The 15,335-nt window shown below is 40.5% G+C and overlaps 2 protein-coding genes across 9 annotated transcripts in view; both read left to right on the top strand.

Annotated features, from left to right (window-relative positions):
* The window catches only part of LOC113654214 (FERM, ARHGEF and pleckstrin domain-containing protein 1), a 46,844-nt gene extending 37,763 nt beyond the window's left edge, over window positions 1–9,081 (top strand). For 3 of the 4 annotated variants that reach the window (XM_047814758.1, XM_047814756.1, XM_047814757.1), the window contains exons 16-26: window positions 1,006–1,139; window positions 1,743–1,824; window positions 1,953–2,190; window positions 2,778–2,977; window positions 3,964–4,053; window positions 4,208–4,290; window positions 4,904–5,013; window positions 5,657–5,889; window positions 7,319–7,426; window positions 7,615–7,766; window positions 7,860–9,081. In XM_047814758.1, the coding sequence (XP_047670714.1) occupies window positions 1,006–1,139; window positions 1,743–1,824; window positions 1,953–2,190; window positions 2,778–2,977; window positions 3,964–4,053; window positions 4,208–4,290; window positions 4,904–5,013; window positions 5,657–5,889; window positions 7,319–7,426; window positions 7,615–7,766; window positions 7,860–7,935 (1,506 nt within the window). In that variant the 3' untranslated portion in view covers window positions 7,936–9,081. The remainder of the gene's footprint in view (window positions 1–1,005; window positions 1,140–1,742; window positions 1,825–1,952; window positions 2,191–2,777; window positions 2,978–3,963; window positions 4,054–4,207; window positions 4,291–4,903; window positions 5,014–5,656; window positions 5,890–7,318; window positions 7,427–7,614; window positions 7,767–7,859) is intronic. The other variant, XM_047814759.1, reaches the window with a different exon arrangement.
* Window positions 9,082–11,760: 2,679 nt separating this feature from the next.
* The window catches only part of zmp:0000001200 (dedicator of cytokinesis protein 9), a 75,426-nt gene continuing 71,851 nt past the window's right edge, over window positions 11,761–15,335 (top strand). For all 5 annotated transcript variants that reach the window (XM_047815027.1, XM_047815035.1, XM_047815033.1 and 2 more), the window contains exon 1: window positions 11,761–12,226. In XM_047815027.1, the coding sequence (XP_047670983.1) occupies window positions 12,110–12,226 (117 nt within the window). In that variant the 5' untranslated portion in view covers window positions 11,761–12,109. The remainder of the gene's footprint in view (window positions 12,227–15,335) is intronic.

Below are 15,335 nucleotides of genomic sequence, written 5' to 3' on the forward strand. Positions count from 1 at the left end.
TGAGGTGATAATAGGATCAGTTATCTGGAGCTATAGTGCTCTAGGGACAGAACTGATTGATTACTTATCAATCTCGTGCTCTGTTGGGGTTTCTGATTAGACCAGAGTTTAGTGTAGTAGCGTAAAGGACAGCTGTCTGGTAGCTCATCCATTCAAACACACTCTGAAGGATTAGTACACACACACACACGCACACACACACGTTCTAGCTCAACATCAAGTGTGATTTATGTGATGACCAGTATTTATAGTGTACCTGAAAACATTTTCACACCCTACTTGTGTTTGTTTGCTTGCTAATGTTGTAATGTCATATTTTTATAAATCTGGGAAAGGTAATGATTGTTGTCCTGTCGCATATCCCAAAGTGTTCCTTCCTTCATTTCTCTTATACCTCAACACTGAACTTATTGTAATGATATTTACATTTTATATTTTATATATGTAATGATATTTATATTGATTGTAATGATATTTACATTTAATGTACATTAACAAAACAAGTTTATCATCACTCACAATCCAGCAGCGCTTCCTCACTTTTAATAAGGCAAAAAACTTGTCAGGTTGCCATAAGCTGCACAGAACCATGTTCTCTGCCCTCAAATGTTTCCAGTGACAGAAAACATTGAACTTGTGTTCTCTTAATGTCACCATGTGCTGTCCACAGGGACTCCTTGTAGAATTGTGATGGAAACTTTCATTAAGCTTCACCAATTCAACAAACAGTTTTTTTCCTGATTAAATGCTAAACACTTTCCAAACAATTCTGTGAATTAGCTCTTACTATACAAATGATAGTGATTTTCTATGAGGTTTGTGTCGTTTTATATTTACTGTTTGTGTTGATAATGTATTAGGATTTATGGGGTGTTGGTTAAAAAGAAGAGGACAGATTTTCTATGCAGTGTTAACGTGTGTGTGTGTGTGTGTGTGTGTGTGTGTGTGTGTGTGTGTGTGTGTGTGTGTGTGTGTGTGTGTGTGTGTGTGTGTGTGTGTGTGTAGTCATTTCAGAGTGTACTGGCTAAAGAGGAGTGTGCTCCAGATTCTTTAAAGAACCTTTTGAAATCCAGCTTTGAACCGCTTCACACCTACCACTCTGAATTCCTTAAAGACCTGGAGCAGAGACTTGCACTGTGGTAAAAAACACTCACACACGCACACACAAACACACACAATTTTCTTGACTGAAGAATTAGTCTTTGTGAATGAACATCAATAAGGTGTTAAAACATGCGCGCACACACACACACGGTTTCCTTGGCAACCCCTTATCCCCAGTGGAAAAACCTGCTTGCCTCAGGGTCTGGGGTTTCCATGACACCCAGCACTGTCCAATTCGCACTGGTGACGTGACATGGTAGGCACTTTAAACTATACTGCCTTACTCACAATCACAGTCATCAGCAGCAGCAGTAGCATCATCATCACTACCATCATTCCCTTTTCTTAATCATACTCTGTCCCTGTCTAAGCCTGCCCTCCAGAATGATGTTGACCCTAATTGGCTGGTTGAAAATCAGGAGCTTTATAGATATTGCATTTACACATGCTCATAGATTCATGTGCTTTTATCATTTCACGTTTCTTGTTGGTTAACTGGTAGAGAGATTAAATTCACAGACACTGACACAAAGTCAACAGCGACACCTGCTGGTTATCCAGAGCAAGTCACATTAACGGTCACTGATTCAGGTGAAGTGTTTAAATCCCAACAACACTGTGTGTGTCTGTGCATGCAGGGAAGGCCGCTCAAATGCCCACATTAAGGGGGATTACCAGCGTATCGGGGACATCATGCTGAAAAACACCCAGGGACTGAAGGTAAAGTTCTTCCAGCATGTTCAGTCTTCTATTGTAATCATTAGGAGACTTTAAAATGGCATGTAGATTTGTTCTTAAGAGAATTAAACCATAAACTAAATGTCCTGTGTGCGACTGCTGCCTCTTAGCTGTTGACGGCTCAGCTGCAGAAGCACTCAGAGTGTGTGACCGAACTGGAGACGGCATGTCGTTCCTCCGGGCGGCTGGAAACTGTGTGTCGAGACTTTGAGCTGCAGAAAGTGTGCTACGTGCCCTTAAATGTGTTTATTCTGAGGCCACTGCACAGACTGCTGCATTATAAACAGATCCTGGAGAGACTCTGCAAACACTACCCTGCCACACACTCCGACTTCAGAGACTGCAGAGGTGAGCGAGGGGTCCATGTTAAAGATCACCAGCAAATCCAAATTCCCATGTGACCTAAAAAACCTGTAAATATACACAGTCATGTGTGAACTTTATTTACTTTTAAAGGGTGTATATATTCGAGATTTTATGGACGTGTAGCACAGCTGGATTTAGGGGTTTTATGAGGTTAGATGTCAGATTATTATTTTTTATATAGTTTTGTATGCATTCTATTGTCTTTTTTTAAATTCCACATGGTTCTTTATTGTCTTCTTAGTTCAAGCAACTAATACACATTTGCTCACTGTTTTTTTTTTATAACAGTAAGCTTGTATATTCTTGTGCTGATTCTGTGATGCTTGGAGATTGTTAGGGTTTTTTTTAGTAAGTTTAATATGAATATCTTTGAGCAACATAATGTTTTTATATAAGTAATGAATATTCCTTTCGCTTAAAAGTCTTAACAATTATTTATCAAAGCAAAAGCATTCCTGGGTGTTTGTTTTTGTTTTTTGTTTTTTTGCTTGTTTTTAAAGTTAGATTTAAAGTGATATGTTTTGAGAGATGCTGCTCTTATGTGATGAGAGTTTGCCCTTTATTTACAGCTGCACTGGCTGATGTGACCGAACTGGAGTCTGTGCTCCACTCCAGCATGCTGAAGACCGACAACTACCAGAGACTGCTGGAGCTGCAGAAGGATTTGATTGGGGTGGACAATCTGGCAACCCCAACGCGCGAGTTCATCAGACTGGGCTGTCTAAGCAAACTTTCTGGGAAAGGCTTGCAACAACGCATGTTCTTTTTGGTAAAACATAGTTACACACACACACCTTTTTTATACCCCTGTTAAAATGATTTTTGTGATGCAAAAAAATTCAACCAACCAGCTTTAAATCCTGTCATATCCTTTTTCACCTTTTATTGTGAAATTGCATGTTGTATATTAAAGTGGAAAAAGACAATAACAATCATTTTAGGGGAAAAATATAAGCAACGTTTTTATACATTTTTCTTTTTAAGTCTTCCCACCCCTAAACTAATACTTTGTTTAAGCACCTTTAGATTTGATTACAGCATTGAATCTTTTTTGAGAAAAAGTTGATAAGTTTGGCTTATCTACGTATATTTTCCAGTCTTTGCTCCAAAGGCATGTTAATGCTGTCAAATTGGTTGGGAATCACCTGTTCACAGCTCTCTTCAGATCACTCCACAGATGTACGATTGGATTTAGATCTGGACTGGCTGGTCCATTCCCAAACCTTGATCTTGTTTAGGTGAAGCTATTCATTTGTTAATTTGTGCGGGAAAGTGCAATTCCTCTTCATCTTAAGTGTTTTAGCATAAGCTTTAAGGTTTTGTGCCAGAAATGACCGGTATCTGGAGCTATTCATTATTATATAATCTATCCTGATTAAAGCCACTTCCAGCTCAAGAAAAGCAGCCTTATAACATGATGCTGCCACCTCCATGCTTCAGCGTGGCATGTAATGTTGTGCTGTGTTTTTATGGGCAAAACATTCAACTCTGGTTTCATCAGACCATAACCCATTATTCCACATGGTTTTGGGAGACTGGATTTATTCATTTATTTTTAACATTGGCCAAACTTGGGTGTCCCTTTTTTTTTTTTTTTTTTTTTTTTTTTTTTTTTTTTTTTTTTTTTTTTTTTGATTTATAAAAGCTTTCATATTGCTGCTCTCACCCGTAGCCCAGTCATATGAAGTATTGAAGAGATTATCGTCACTAATTATTCTTATAGGTGAGTAATGACTCTTGTCTGTTGTGTCTCAGTTTAGTGATGTGCTGCTGTACACAAGTCGGGGGATTACAGCGTCCAATCAGTTTAAAATACACGGCCAGCTTCCTCTTCGTGGAATGACAGTAAGGGCATTGTTCACTGTCTTGTACATCTACTCTGTATTCCAGCTATAGTTGCATAATGGCTATACTGCCCAGTATTTCTGATTAGTGATCTGATGAAGTGTGTGTGTGTGTGTGTGTGTGTGTGTGTGTGTGTGTGTGTGTTTTCACACAGATCAGGGAGAGTGAAGAGGAATGGGGAGTCCCTCACTGTTTCACACTGGTCACACCGCGAAAGTCAGTGGTGGTAGCAGCAAGGTAATATACAGAACACCAATCACTCAATCTGGCCAAGCACCATTATAACATTACAGACAACTAACCACAGAGTCGAGTTTTGCATCACTGCATTAGTTCAGCAGTATTGAAATACAGGCCCATGTGCATTGACATTTGACAACGCAGTCATGTGAACATATTGTTGGTTCTCTAATGTTAATTATGGTTAAGGGTGACAAGAAACCTGCTAATAAACAAAATGTATTCCTTGATTTAATAATTAGTAAGATAATGTAAACATAATGTTGCCTTCTAAATCATATTCCACCAGGACTCACTTGATCCTGTATTTGCTTCACTCCAGCAAAGACAGTTAGCAGATCTGTTTGTATTTATTGCTGCATCTCTCTCTCTCTCTCTCTCTCTCTCTATCTCTCTCTCTCTCAATTCAATTCAATTCACTGAGTTTTATTAGCATGACTGTGGTGTTTACAGTGTTTCCAAAGCAGGTAACTGATGTTATGCTCTCTCTGCCACACACACCTCCACCTTCTGTCTCTTTGACTCCCTATCTGTTTGTCTCTCTCTCTCCCTCTGTCTGTCTGTCTCACTTTCTTTCTCTTTATTTCTCTCTCTCTCTCTCTTTCTCTAGTTCTGTATCAGAGATGGAGAAATGGATGGAGGATTTAAAGATGGCCGTAGATCTAGCTGAAGACTCTAACGGACCATCAGTATGCCTGCTGTCCAACAGCAATGACGTCAGTAAGTACTGATCCCATCACATCACGCCGTAATTATTAGGCCAGAGAGATGGAGCGGTGTGTAGGACAGGCTGAACACTTACATGACAAAATGATGATAATCTCGTGCCAACCGAAGTCTCAGTTTTAAAGTGTAATTGCAGTGTGTTTTATCAGACAGGAAGAATGACCTGAAGACTGATTTACTGTGTTCATTATTTGATTGTCATGCTTGATGTGTTCAGTTCAGGTCTGAATTTGAAAGATTTGATATTAAGTTGAATTGTATACAATTCCACTTTCATTTGATTTGCTTGTGTGATGAATCTGTTGGGGAATAAATGGTATCACTGAGCCACACAATGTCTTTAGGCAAGTGTGTGATGATTAAGAAATGCAGCCTGGACAGATTAACCTGGCTGTTATAAGTTTCCCGTACCTGTTAACTAGATTATCCTCATAACTTCATTCGGCTAATTGACTGCATTTTGAGGTAAGGGGAACCTTGTGTACATTCTTGACCAGCAAGTGGCTTGATCTACTTTTTGAGGTCAGTGTGTGCAGTGTAATGAATTGTGCTTTTTCCTGTGTATGTATATGCATGATTGTATGTGTGCATACATAATTGTGCAGGCGAATGTGTTGACGTAATGAAATGTTCTCAGAGTCTACAGGGGAGTGGGCCTCGGAGGTCGAGTCAGAGGATGACATGGCTGGGTCACGCACATCATTGGAACGCCATGGCAACAGCTCAGCACATCACCGTGGCAACACCATGGTTCATGTTTGCTGGCATCGCAACACCAGTGTTTCTATGCTGGACTTTAGCATAGCGACGGAGGTACCAGGCTCTCCACTGCCTAATCGCCTCTCTCTCTCCCCCCTCCTGTTGCCATGTGTATGTGTAATGTTTTGTTCTAGGTAGCAGTGGTGTCTCCTTTCTCTGCTCATTTTCCACTCCAGTGTCTCCTGCGGTCTCTTAACCCGTACACTGACTCTGTGTGTGTATTAACGCATGCCTCACTCACTCTCGCTTTCTTTCTCTTTCTGTCTGTCTGTCTGTCTGTTTGTATGTGTCTGTCTCGTTGGCTGTGTGTTGGCCCCATCCTCTCCCTCTGAATCCCTTTCTGTCTCTTTACCCCTGGCCTTCCCGTATGTGTGTGTAGAGTCTCGTGCTACAGTGAGTGTGTGTGTCACACGGGGGCAGGGAGCAGTGCCTGTGTCTGTAGTGTGCTGGTACAGAATGCAGAGTCTCTCCTTTACTGACTGCTGCATCAGTCTGGAGGTAACACACCCAGACTCAGACTGCCTCTTTCACCTAGAGCCTTCAGACTCTAGAACAGCTTAGCAAGTCCAAAAGCAGCTCCTGTTCTAACCCGCACACTCCAAACCACATTTACAGATAAACATGTTCATAGAAATTAATATATCATGGTAAAAACATGTAATGTGTATGTTATGTAGAACAATAGCATGCTAGTCAGGTAACATTTTGCAAAAAATCAACATGTCTCACCTGTAGTAACACACACAAGTGCTTTGATGAATAGTTTTTTATGTCATGTATCTGGAAATAAAGTGGAGAATGGTACTGATAAATACTTAACAGTTTGAATGCGAACCGGATAAAGCACCGGTTAGTCCACAATGCATCAATTTTTCCAAAACATCGGCTTAATCAGGCACACAATTTACTATCGCTTGAAATACAGCAGCAGAAAAAAACACAGATGTTTGAGGTGAACATTAAATGAAGCTTTAATACTGTAGTTGCATGATTTTCTGCATTAAACTGCTCCCACATGAAGTGCACTGGTGTTCCTAATAAAGTGGTCAGTGTTTGTTGTTTAACATTAGGAGCAGAATCAGCACCTTTATTTTTAATCCAAATTTGCTGATAAATGAAGATTGGAGTTGCAAGAAAGGCTTAAAATGAAGCAGAGTTATACCTGCCTTTTGTTTTTCTTCTAAAAGCATGTAGTCTTGTGCATCCAGTGGCTCTTGATAGACCTTCTTAAACATCTCAAATTATGTAACTTAATATTATTAAAACTGACTAACCCCTGACACATGGTAAATGTGCAGTACGGCATTGAGCCTCACTGGCTTTGAACTTGTTGGCTGGAGGGTAGTGTGTGAGGTTGAAGACTTGAAGTAGGTTGTACAGTAAATGCTCTGGGATTCAAAAGGTTTAACTGGGAATTATAGACGATTGTCTACCACAACACTGACACTACATGATGTCGTTTGACTCGCACACTATTACTGACCTGTAACAAATACTCACACCCACGCACACATTGAGCTCTCACTTTATTGTTTTCTAGAACCAGCTGTCTGGGAACCTGCTACGGAAATTTAAAAACAGTAATGGCTGGCAGAAGCTCTGGGTGGTTTTCACCAACTTCAGCTTGTTCTTCTACAAAACACACCAGGTGATTTTACACACACGCACACACACACACACACACACACACACACACACAGAGACAACTATTTACACTATAAATGTCTGGTGTACTGGTGGAATGTCTGAGGTGTGTTATATAAAGTATGATTTCTCTCTCTCTCTCTCTCTCTCTCTCTCTCTCTCTCTCTCTCTCTCTCTCTCTCTCTCTCTCAGGATGAGTACCCACTAGCCAGTCTGCCACTGCTGGGTTATTCAGTAACCGTTCCAGCCGAGTCAGAAAACATCCACAAGGACTATGTGTTCAAACTCCACTTCAAATCCCACATCTATTATTTCAGATCAGAGAGCGAGTACTCCTTTGAGCGGTAAGCTGTGTGTGTTAACATACTAGTAACCATATATATTTTAAACAGTATAGTCTGACCTATATTTCGGTTTGCATTGTTTGTCATGTGCAGGTGGATGGAGGTGATTCGCAGTGCCACCATCTCATCCAGCAGAATCCGTTATCTCAACCGCAAAGAGCCCTATTGAGCCCGACAGCCTTGGGGAGCAATCGTGTGTGTGTGTGTGTACAAGTGTAATCTGATCTTGAGGATCAGTTTGTGTTATCTCTTTAAAACAGAATCACCTTTTGTGACATTAACGTTTTTTCTATCATAATTTTACACACCATAAGACATTTTTTGATCATGTCTGACCGTCTCTTGGAGAGTCCTGGTGCTTTTTTTTAATGGTGACATGTCTGCTGCACATCGTATTTTTCTGCATATCCGCTTTTTTCTGCATTTTTCCTGCATTTTTACTGGGCTGTTTTGCCTCTTTTATAGAATCTCATTTTATATACTATTATTAATTATCTATCTTTGTGCACTCTGTTTGCCATAGCTGTCACTTGTTATTTCATAACGGAGGCCTATCAATACCGGTGCCCTGATTTTTTTTTTTTTTTAAGTACGTTCATGTATGTTTTATTTCTGTGAAATTGATCATTTTTATTAACAGACCTCTTGGAACCCATTTGTTTATGTGCCATTTCGGATGTATTTCATCTAAATACAGATTCAATTTATTGAAAAGAGCCTTCGTACATTATGTTTTAGAGAGGTTTTTAAAAAATCTAGGCTTTTAACATTATTCAACAATTTGTTTGGATGTAATTTGTTAAATTGAAGAATTTATAAACTAGAAGTTTTCACAAGAAGAGAAAAGGTACATCGAAACTTATTGTATGGATTTATTTCATTAAATTAGTGTTGATAATGACATTTTCTTAATTCAGGGTTGTTAAATCTTGCTGCCATTTTAGGAAATAAAATCATATTCTTTAAGCTACAGTATAGATAAAATAGCCATGCTTCACTTTCAACAATTAGACACTATATTATATGAAGAATGCCATTGAGGAAGTAAAGCTTTAAAAAGTAGAATTATACATGATTTTGTAGTTTCATACATATTATTTACGCTCAGATGACAAGTCTGCATAAGAAGGTTTTGAGTTGTGGCTTATCTGTGAAGAAGATGGTGGTGGATGACGACTTTGGCAAGGCATGTCTAATAAATGTCTATTACTTTACTTTGGACAGAGGAAGAAATGTTTCATATTCCAGATTAATAAAAGAGAGAAACAGAGTGTTGTATGGTTATGTAAGCAATAAAAACACTTTTGAACATCCAGTATAATCTGTATTGTCTTATGTGGGTTTTTGTTTTCTGCATTTGGGCTGTGACATTGTGTTTACAGACACATCATAAATGTTTCTCAACTAAATGGGATGAATGGATTTTCCATTTAAGTGTTTTTTTTTGTTTTGTTTTTTTTTTACTTGTGCTTTGGCAAATCTAGGTCATTGTTATAATCTCACTTCTAACCTCTAGGTGGCAGCAGAATTAACTTGATTTAACGAAGGGTTGAAAATGTTCGGACTTCCTTAAGATAAAGCATATTGTGTGTTACTGTGGTCTCCAGCCCTTTTCCAGCAAGCACAGTGTAATGAAGCTTGTGGCTTCAGAAAAATCACACTTTCTGTTAAGTGTTTTACCAGATCTGTATGAGGATTAAGACTGGTTAATTCCCATGGATTTGACAATCTATTAAAGAGTGGTGATCTTACAAGCCACCTCTGATGTATCGAACACTTCTGTATAAGCACTTACACTAGAAACATAGGAACATGTTTGACAATATTGTAATGTACCAGTTATAAGAAGTATATTGGTTTAGAATTTGTCATTGATTTTTGTGACCCAGTTTTGTGTGTTTTGTGACTCATTCTTTCATCTTCAATTGCTGTGTTATCCTGGTCAGGGTCACCGCAGATCCAGAGCCTGATGCTGGTCTATAACAAGGCACCATGCACATACATCTGAACATGTGGAGAACATGTGAAACTCCACACAGATCTATGCTCAGGATCAAACCAAGGACACTGGAGCTGAGTGCTGCACCAGTGTGCTCCTATCTAGTTACTATTATGGTCATTACTAGTTAGATATAGACCATGGAGGCCATTATATGGATTGGTCCAAATTTCTTAGATGAAGTCATGTCTGAGATAACATTTAATCTGTTCCTTTCATGTATATTTTCACATTTGTCTTGCAAGTCACATCACCTTTGTGAAATTGTAGTAATTGAGGATGTAATTTAAGCTGTGAAACCGTAGAATAATTGAAGATGTAATATAAGCCGATAGAACTTATTTAGATTTCTTTCATGAATAAACAATGAGTATATGCCTATTTATGACTATTAAAAATATGTAAAATCTCCATTGTGTAGTTGTAATGTGTATCCCTTACTAATAAACAGGTGTTTTACAATAAGCGTGAATGGAGCATCCTACCCAGGGCCCCTAGCTGTTAGATCTCTCATTGGGCATGGATTAAAACATTTGCATGAAAAATACATGAAACTTCCTTTACATATAAATAGTGACCTATTGTAGTATGCAGGTTTGCAAATAGCCATGTGTACCTGTATATTTAAAATAGGCCAAATGTAAGCTGCTTTACTCTGGAGGAGGGGCTGTAAGGTTGCCCTGTCATAGAAACTGTTTCCACATCAGACAGGGTTTGAAACCTGCTCCCTGATTGTACACCTGTTAAAAGAATTACACCTACCAGCCCTGGGCATTTCCCAGGCTATGCTCCGGATCCCCTGTGAACATGATCAGGATACTGAAGCAGTTATGGAAAGTGAGTGTGTGTGTGTGCCTTGGGCAATATTTCCTTCCTGATTTTATAAAATTCCGCAGGAAGAGTATGAGGAGAATAATGGACACTGCTGTAAGTATAGGATATTCTGTAATATTAATCTGATATTATTATACACCATCATACATCAACCAACATCCAAAATCACTGACAGGTAAAGTGAAAACCATTAATTCTCTTGATACAATGGCTGTTAAGGGTTTGGATACTGTATATTATGTAGCACGTTAACATTCAGTACTCAAAGTTGATGTGTTGGAAGCAGGAGAAAAGAGCAAGTGTAAGGACCTGTGTGACTTTGACAAGGGCCAAGCCGTGGTGGCTAAATGACTGGGTCAGTGCATCTACAAATTAGCAGTTCTCGTGAGGTGTTCCCAGGATTCAGTTAGTTGGTTATGCAGTTGGTTGGCTAGTGCCTACCAAAAGTGGTCCAAGGAAGGACAACCGGTGAACCAGTGACCAGTGGTCCAATCTCCCAGAAGAGCTACAATACGTTCATGCTGACTGATAGAAAGACGTCAGGACACAGTGCATCACACCTTGCTGTGGATGGTGCTGCATAGTGCAGAGTCAAAGTGCCCATGCTGACCCTTGTCTACTATGGTTACATAAGCATCAGAACTGGTTCATGGAGCAATGGTGGCATGGCCTAATGAATCCCCCCCGCCAGTGGACAGCTGGAAAGAGATGGCACCAGGATGCACAATGGGATGGGAAGAACTCAAGCTGGCAGAGGCACAGTTGGACACAGACTCACCTACAAGGTTCACCCAGATATGGTGAGTTTGTGCCATATTCCCTCTCTTGGCACATCCGTATGCATTCATACACTCATTCACTTTTAGGGGCAATTGAGCACAGCCAATCTAACCTGTGGTACACATAGTGTAATGCAATCTCAGGATTGAACCAGCTTGCTGTCCTCCATCCATCTTCTGTACCACTTATTCTACACATTATTTTTCATGCATTGCAGTGTTGTATTCTAATAATAATATTCATCATATCACATTACATGATCAATGATCATATAGAACCAATGGTACATGGCGTTGCCTTTTTTCTGGAAGCTGTACGCATGCGCAAGATTATTTGACAGCGTCAGTATATGGGTTTCCGGGAAACAAGGATTTGCTGTTATCTGGCAACCCAAAGCAGTAGCTGTCGGGGCACGGTGCGCGGACCTTACGCATGAAGCAAGTAGTGGAGATGACGCGAGAGAATGCGCTGTTTTTGGACACTGGAGCAGTAGGAAAGCACAAACTCGAGTGAAGTTAATTACCAGTGTTGAGTGAGACAGTGAGTGTAGGATGAGCTTTAATCAGTTGGACACGGCGTGGATTATCAGGGACGTCCTGACTAGAAGCCCGAGTCGAGGCGCGCGCTCCAAATAGGGGGAGCTGGGAGGAAAAGCACGGGCGGATGGTGTGGAGTTGATTTCCCCCTTGCTTTAGAAGTACTCATTTGGGGACAAGTTTGTGGGAAAAAAATGTCTCTGCCGGGACACGCCGAGACCAGGAAATTTACCCGGGGGCTCGGAAAACCGGGAACAGCCGCCGAGCTGCGCCAGAGTGTGTCCGAGGCAGTGAGGAGCTCCGTGCTGGTGGTAAGGAGTATGTTTACATCTCTCTCTCTCTCTCTCTGTCCCCCCTCTGTCTCCATCTCTATCTCTGTCCCCTCTCTCTCTCTCTCTCTCTCTCTCTCTCTCTCTCTCTCTCTCTCTCTCTCTCTTTCATTCTCTCTCTCTCTCTGTCCCCCCTCTGTCTCCATCTCTATCTCTGTCCCCTCTCTGTCTCTGTCTCTCTCTCTCTCTCTCTCTCTCTCTTTCATTCTCTCTCTCTCTCTCTCTCTCTCTCTCTCTCTCTCTCTCTCTCTCTCTCTCCCCCCCTCTGTCTCTACCCCCCCCCCCCTTTTATTCACTCACTCTCACTCTCTCTATCTCTCTATCTCTCTCTCTCTCTCCCCCCCCTCTGTCTCTACCCCCCCCCCTTTTATTCACTCACTCTCACTCTCTCTCTGACCAGTGTGTTGAGGAATAAAGTAATTCCTGGCCACACTGTCATTTTATACAAACTGTTATTGCTATCAAGTTTTTTTCACAGCAACCACCAGATTGTGCTTTTGCCCCTGAGCAGCTGTGAACTTCTTCTACAATGTGTAATGTTTATCAGTGTTTATTTTACCATCCGCTCACTGGCAGTGACTGTTTAGCTGCTAGACCATCTATTCCTCTCTTTTTTATTATTATTATTTTGCATTGCCACACACAAACTGCAGTACTTAATATAGATCAGACATTATGCATCCAGTACAGAAACATACATGAGACTCTACAAGGTGTACATATGTTCTCATATGAATGTACCTGTATTTGACCAAAGAAATAGCATTCCTTGTATCAGTAATGCACTTTCATTGTTGTATTTGTTTGATTTCAAGACCAGTTAAGTGCAAGGGGCTATAGGAGTGAAACTGGCTTATCTCATGAGGTGCTGTGTTATAATGTGTGACATTTCCAACAATATAAAAGGATTGTCCAAGCCTGCATCAATATTTGCTGTTGTGCAACTAATCTGCGGTTACTGTATCTGTATCCTTTGTCCCCTAGAAGGAATTTTCTTCATTACAGCGATGATCACAAGCCTGCTATAAAGTATTGTGATTCACCCTTCAGATTCTGCCTCTAAGGAGCAGAAACAGAAGAACATTTCCAGCTTAATGGTAGAGTTTGAATCTCTCATTGGTCTGAAAGCTGTGGTCTTATTTTGGTCTTTTATAGTAATTAGTGGTACAGTTAGACTGCTGTGAGACTTTAGGGCAGTGAAGTTGCACTTGTCTGATAGACCCAAGTCTGTGTTTGGTTAGTATGGTAGCCGTGTGTGTGTGTGTGTGTGTGTGTGTGTGTGTGTGTGTGTGTGTGTGTGTGTGTGTGTGTGTGTGTGTGTGTGTGAGAGTGTAGGGCCAGCCCTGACCTTGGTGGTCCTCTGGGCAAGATTTGCAGCAATGTTCTCTTCTAAAGTGAGCCATTAGTTGAGAGATATAAGCCTTGTGTGTAACTTGTTCTAACATAGCAAATGAAAGAACTGGATAATATCAGCTGACCTCTCTGTATCTCCTGTTTTGACTCGTACATAAGGCTATACTTTTTTCCCTGAATGAAATGGATCTAATATTAAACTCAAAGAATTATGGATGTAATTAATGAGGATTTGAAGATGCATGCAAGTGTTGAGGATGCAGAAGATAGGGATAGGTGGAGAGAGATGATTCGCTGTGGCGACCCCTGAAGGGAAAAGCTGAAAGAAGAAGAAGATTAAACTCAAAGAATCTTTCCTAAGAATCTAGGAACTCACAAGGAAGAGATGTAAGTGTTTACTGAGCAACAGAAATCAGCTAGATGAATCGATTAGATGAATGCATATTAAAGTACAGGTTTGTTCTGAATGTTTACAAGTGTAGCTGGATTTGTAAAAATAAAAGTAGAACCAAACTAGATAAATACTATAACTAATATAACTAAATATAAGGGAGTTTTAGTCACAGACACTACTGCACTGTTCTGTTGACAAGCTACATTTGTTCACACTGACCTGTATCAGACACTAAAGTGAACTTGCATGGAGGTGTGTATTGCTTCTCAGTGGCAAAAAAACCTAAAAGTTTATCATTGAAACATCTGTGTATATCCTTGTGTTGTCCTGTATGGGGTTCAGATGTCTCTAACAGGTTGCCAAGTTACAGAAATGGACACCATCCAGGGCCATTGTCAGAGAAATGGAATCCTTGGAAACAACACACACACACACACACACACACACACACACACACACACAAATACACTTGATGCCGCTTCTCTGTATGATTAATTTATCCTCCCAAACTACAGAGAGTGGCTGCTGGATAGGACAGAGGTACTTCAGGGTCAGAGGGAAAAGTACATCTTTAATGACCGTCTCGATCAAACTACCTGTTCTACTGCACTGCAAGTTTCTGCTGCAATAGCAGATGAAACACTGGCATTGGGAATGGACATACCAAACCATCACAGCTCTGTTTTCACTTACTGGGCCAGGCCTGAGCTTGCGCAGAAGTACCATAGGGTAAACAGAACACAGTAAGTTAGTCGAGTAGTGTATTTACTCTTCGAAGACCATACTGAAGACCCTCAGTGGGCTGAGAAAATGTGTGTGACTGAGGTTAGCTGACATGCACACATACACTCCAACATGAAACATGTAAATACACAATGAGTGAAACACGTCTCTGTGCCAGAAGAAGAAAAGCCAGATTGTGGAGGGCTTCTTCTGAATGGAGCTCAATTGTGGGCCTAGAAGCATGCAAACACAAACGCATTGTGTGGTTCCTCTGTCCCGGCCATTGTGCTGGAGCATCTATTAAGAACTCTGCGAGGCCGGCCTGTTGAGTGTTGCAGTGCACAAACATGAAGGGCGGGAGGGTGATCTTCATTCACATCATGAGTTTAATAGATAGATCGATTAATCTAGGAGAGATAGTAGAGCTACAGTGTGGGTCTGTTTGACAGAATAATCTGCAGGTTCCTTTAATCGGTCAACTGAAAAACCTGACGAGTGCAGCATCAGAGGTAGTACAACATAGCTGTGGACTAATAAACTTTCTTTCTTTCTTTCTTTCTTTCTTTCTTTCTTTCTTTCTTTCTTTCTTTCTTTCTTTCTTTCTTTCTTTCTTTCTTTCTT

This window comes from Tachysurus fulvidraco, chromosome 6, assembly GCF_022655615.1.
Source record: "Tachysurus fulvidraco isolate hzauxx_2018 chromosome 6, HZAU_PFXX_2.0, whole genome shotgun sequence".
Lineage (NCBI taxonomy): Eukaryota > Metazoa > Chordata > Actinopteri > Siluriformes > Bagridae > Tachysurus > Tachysurus fulvidraco.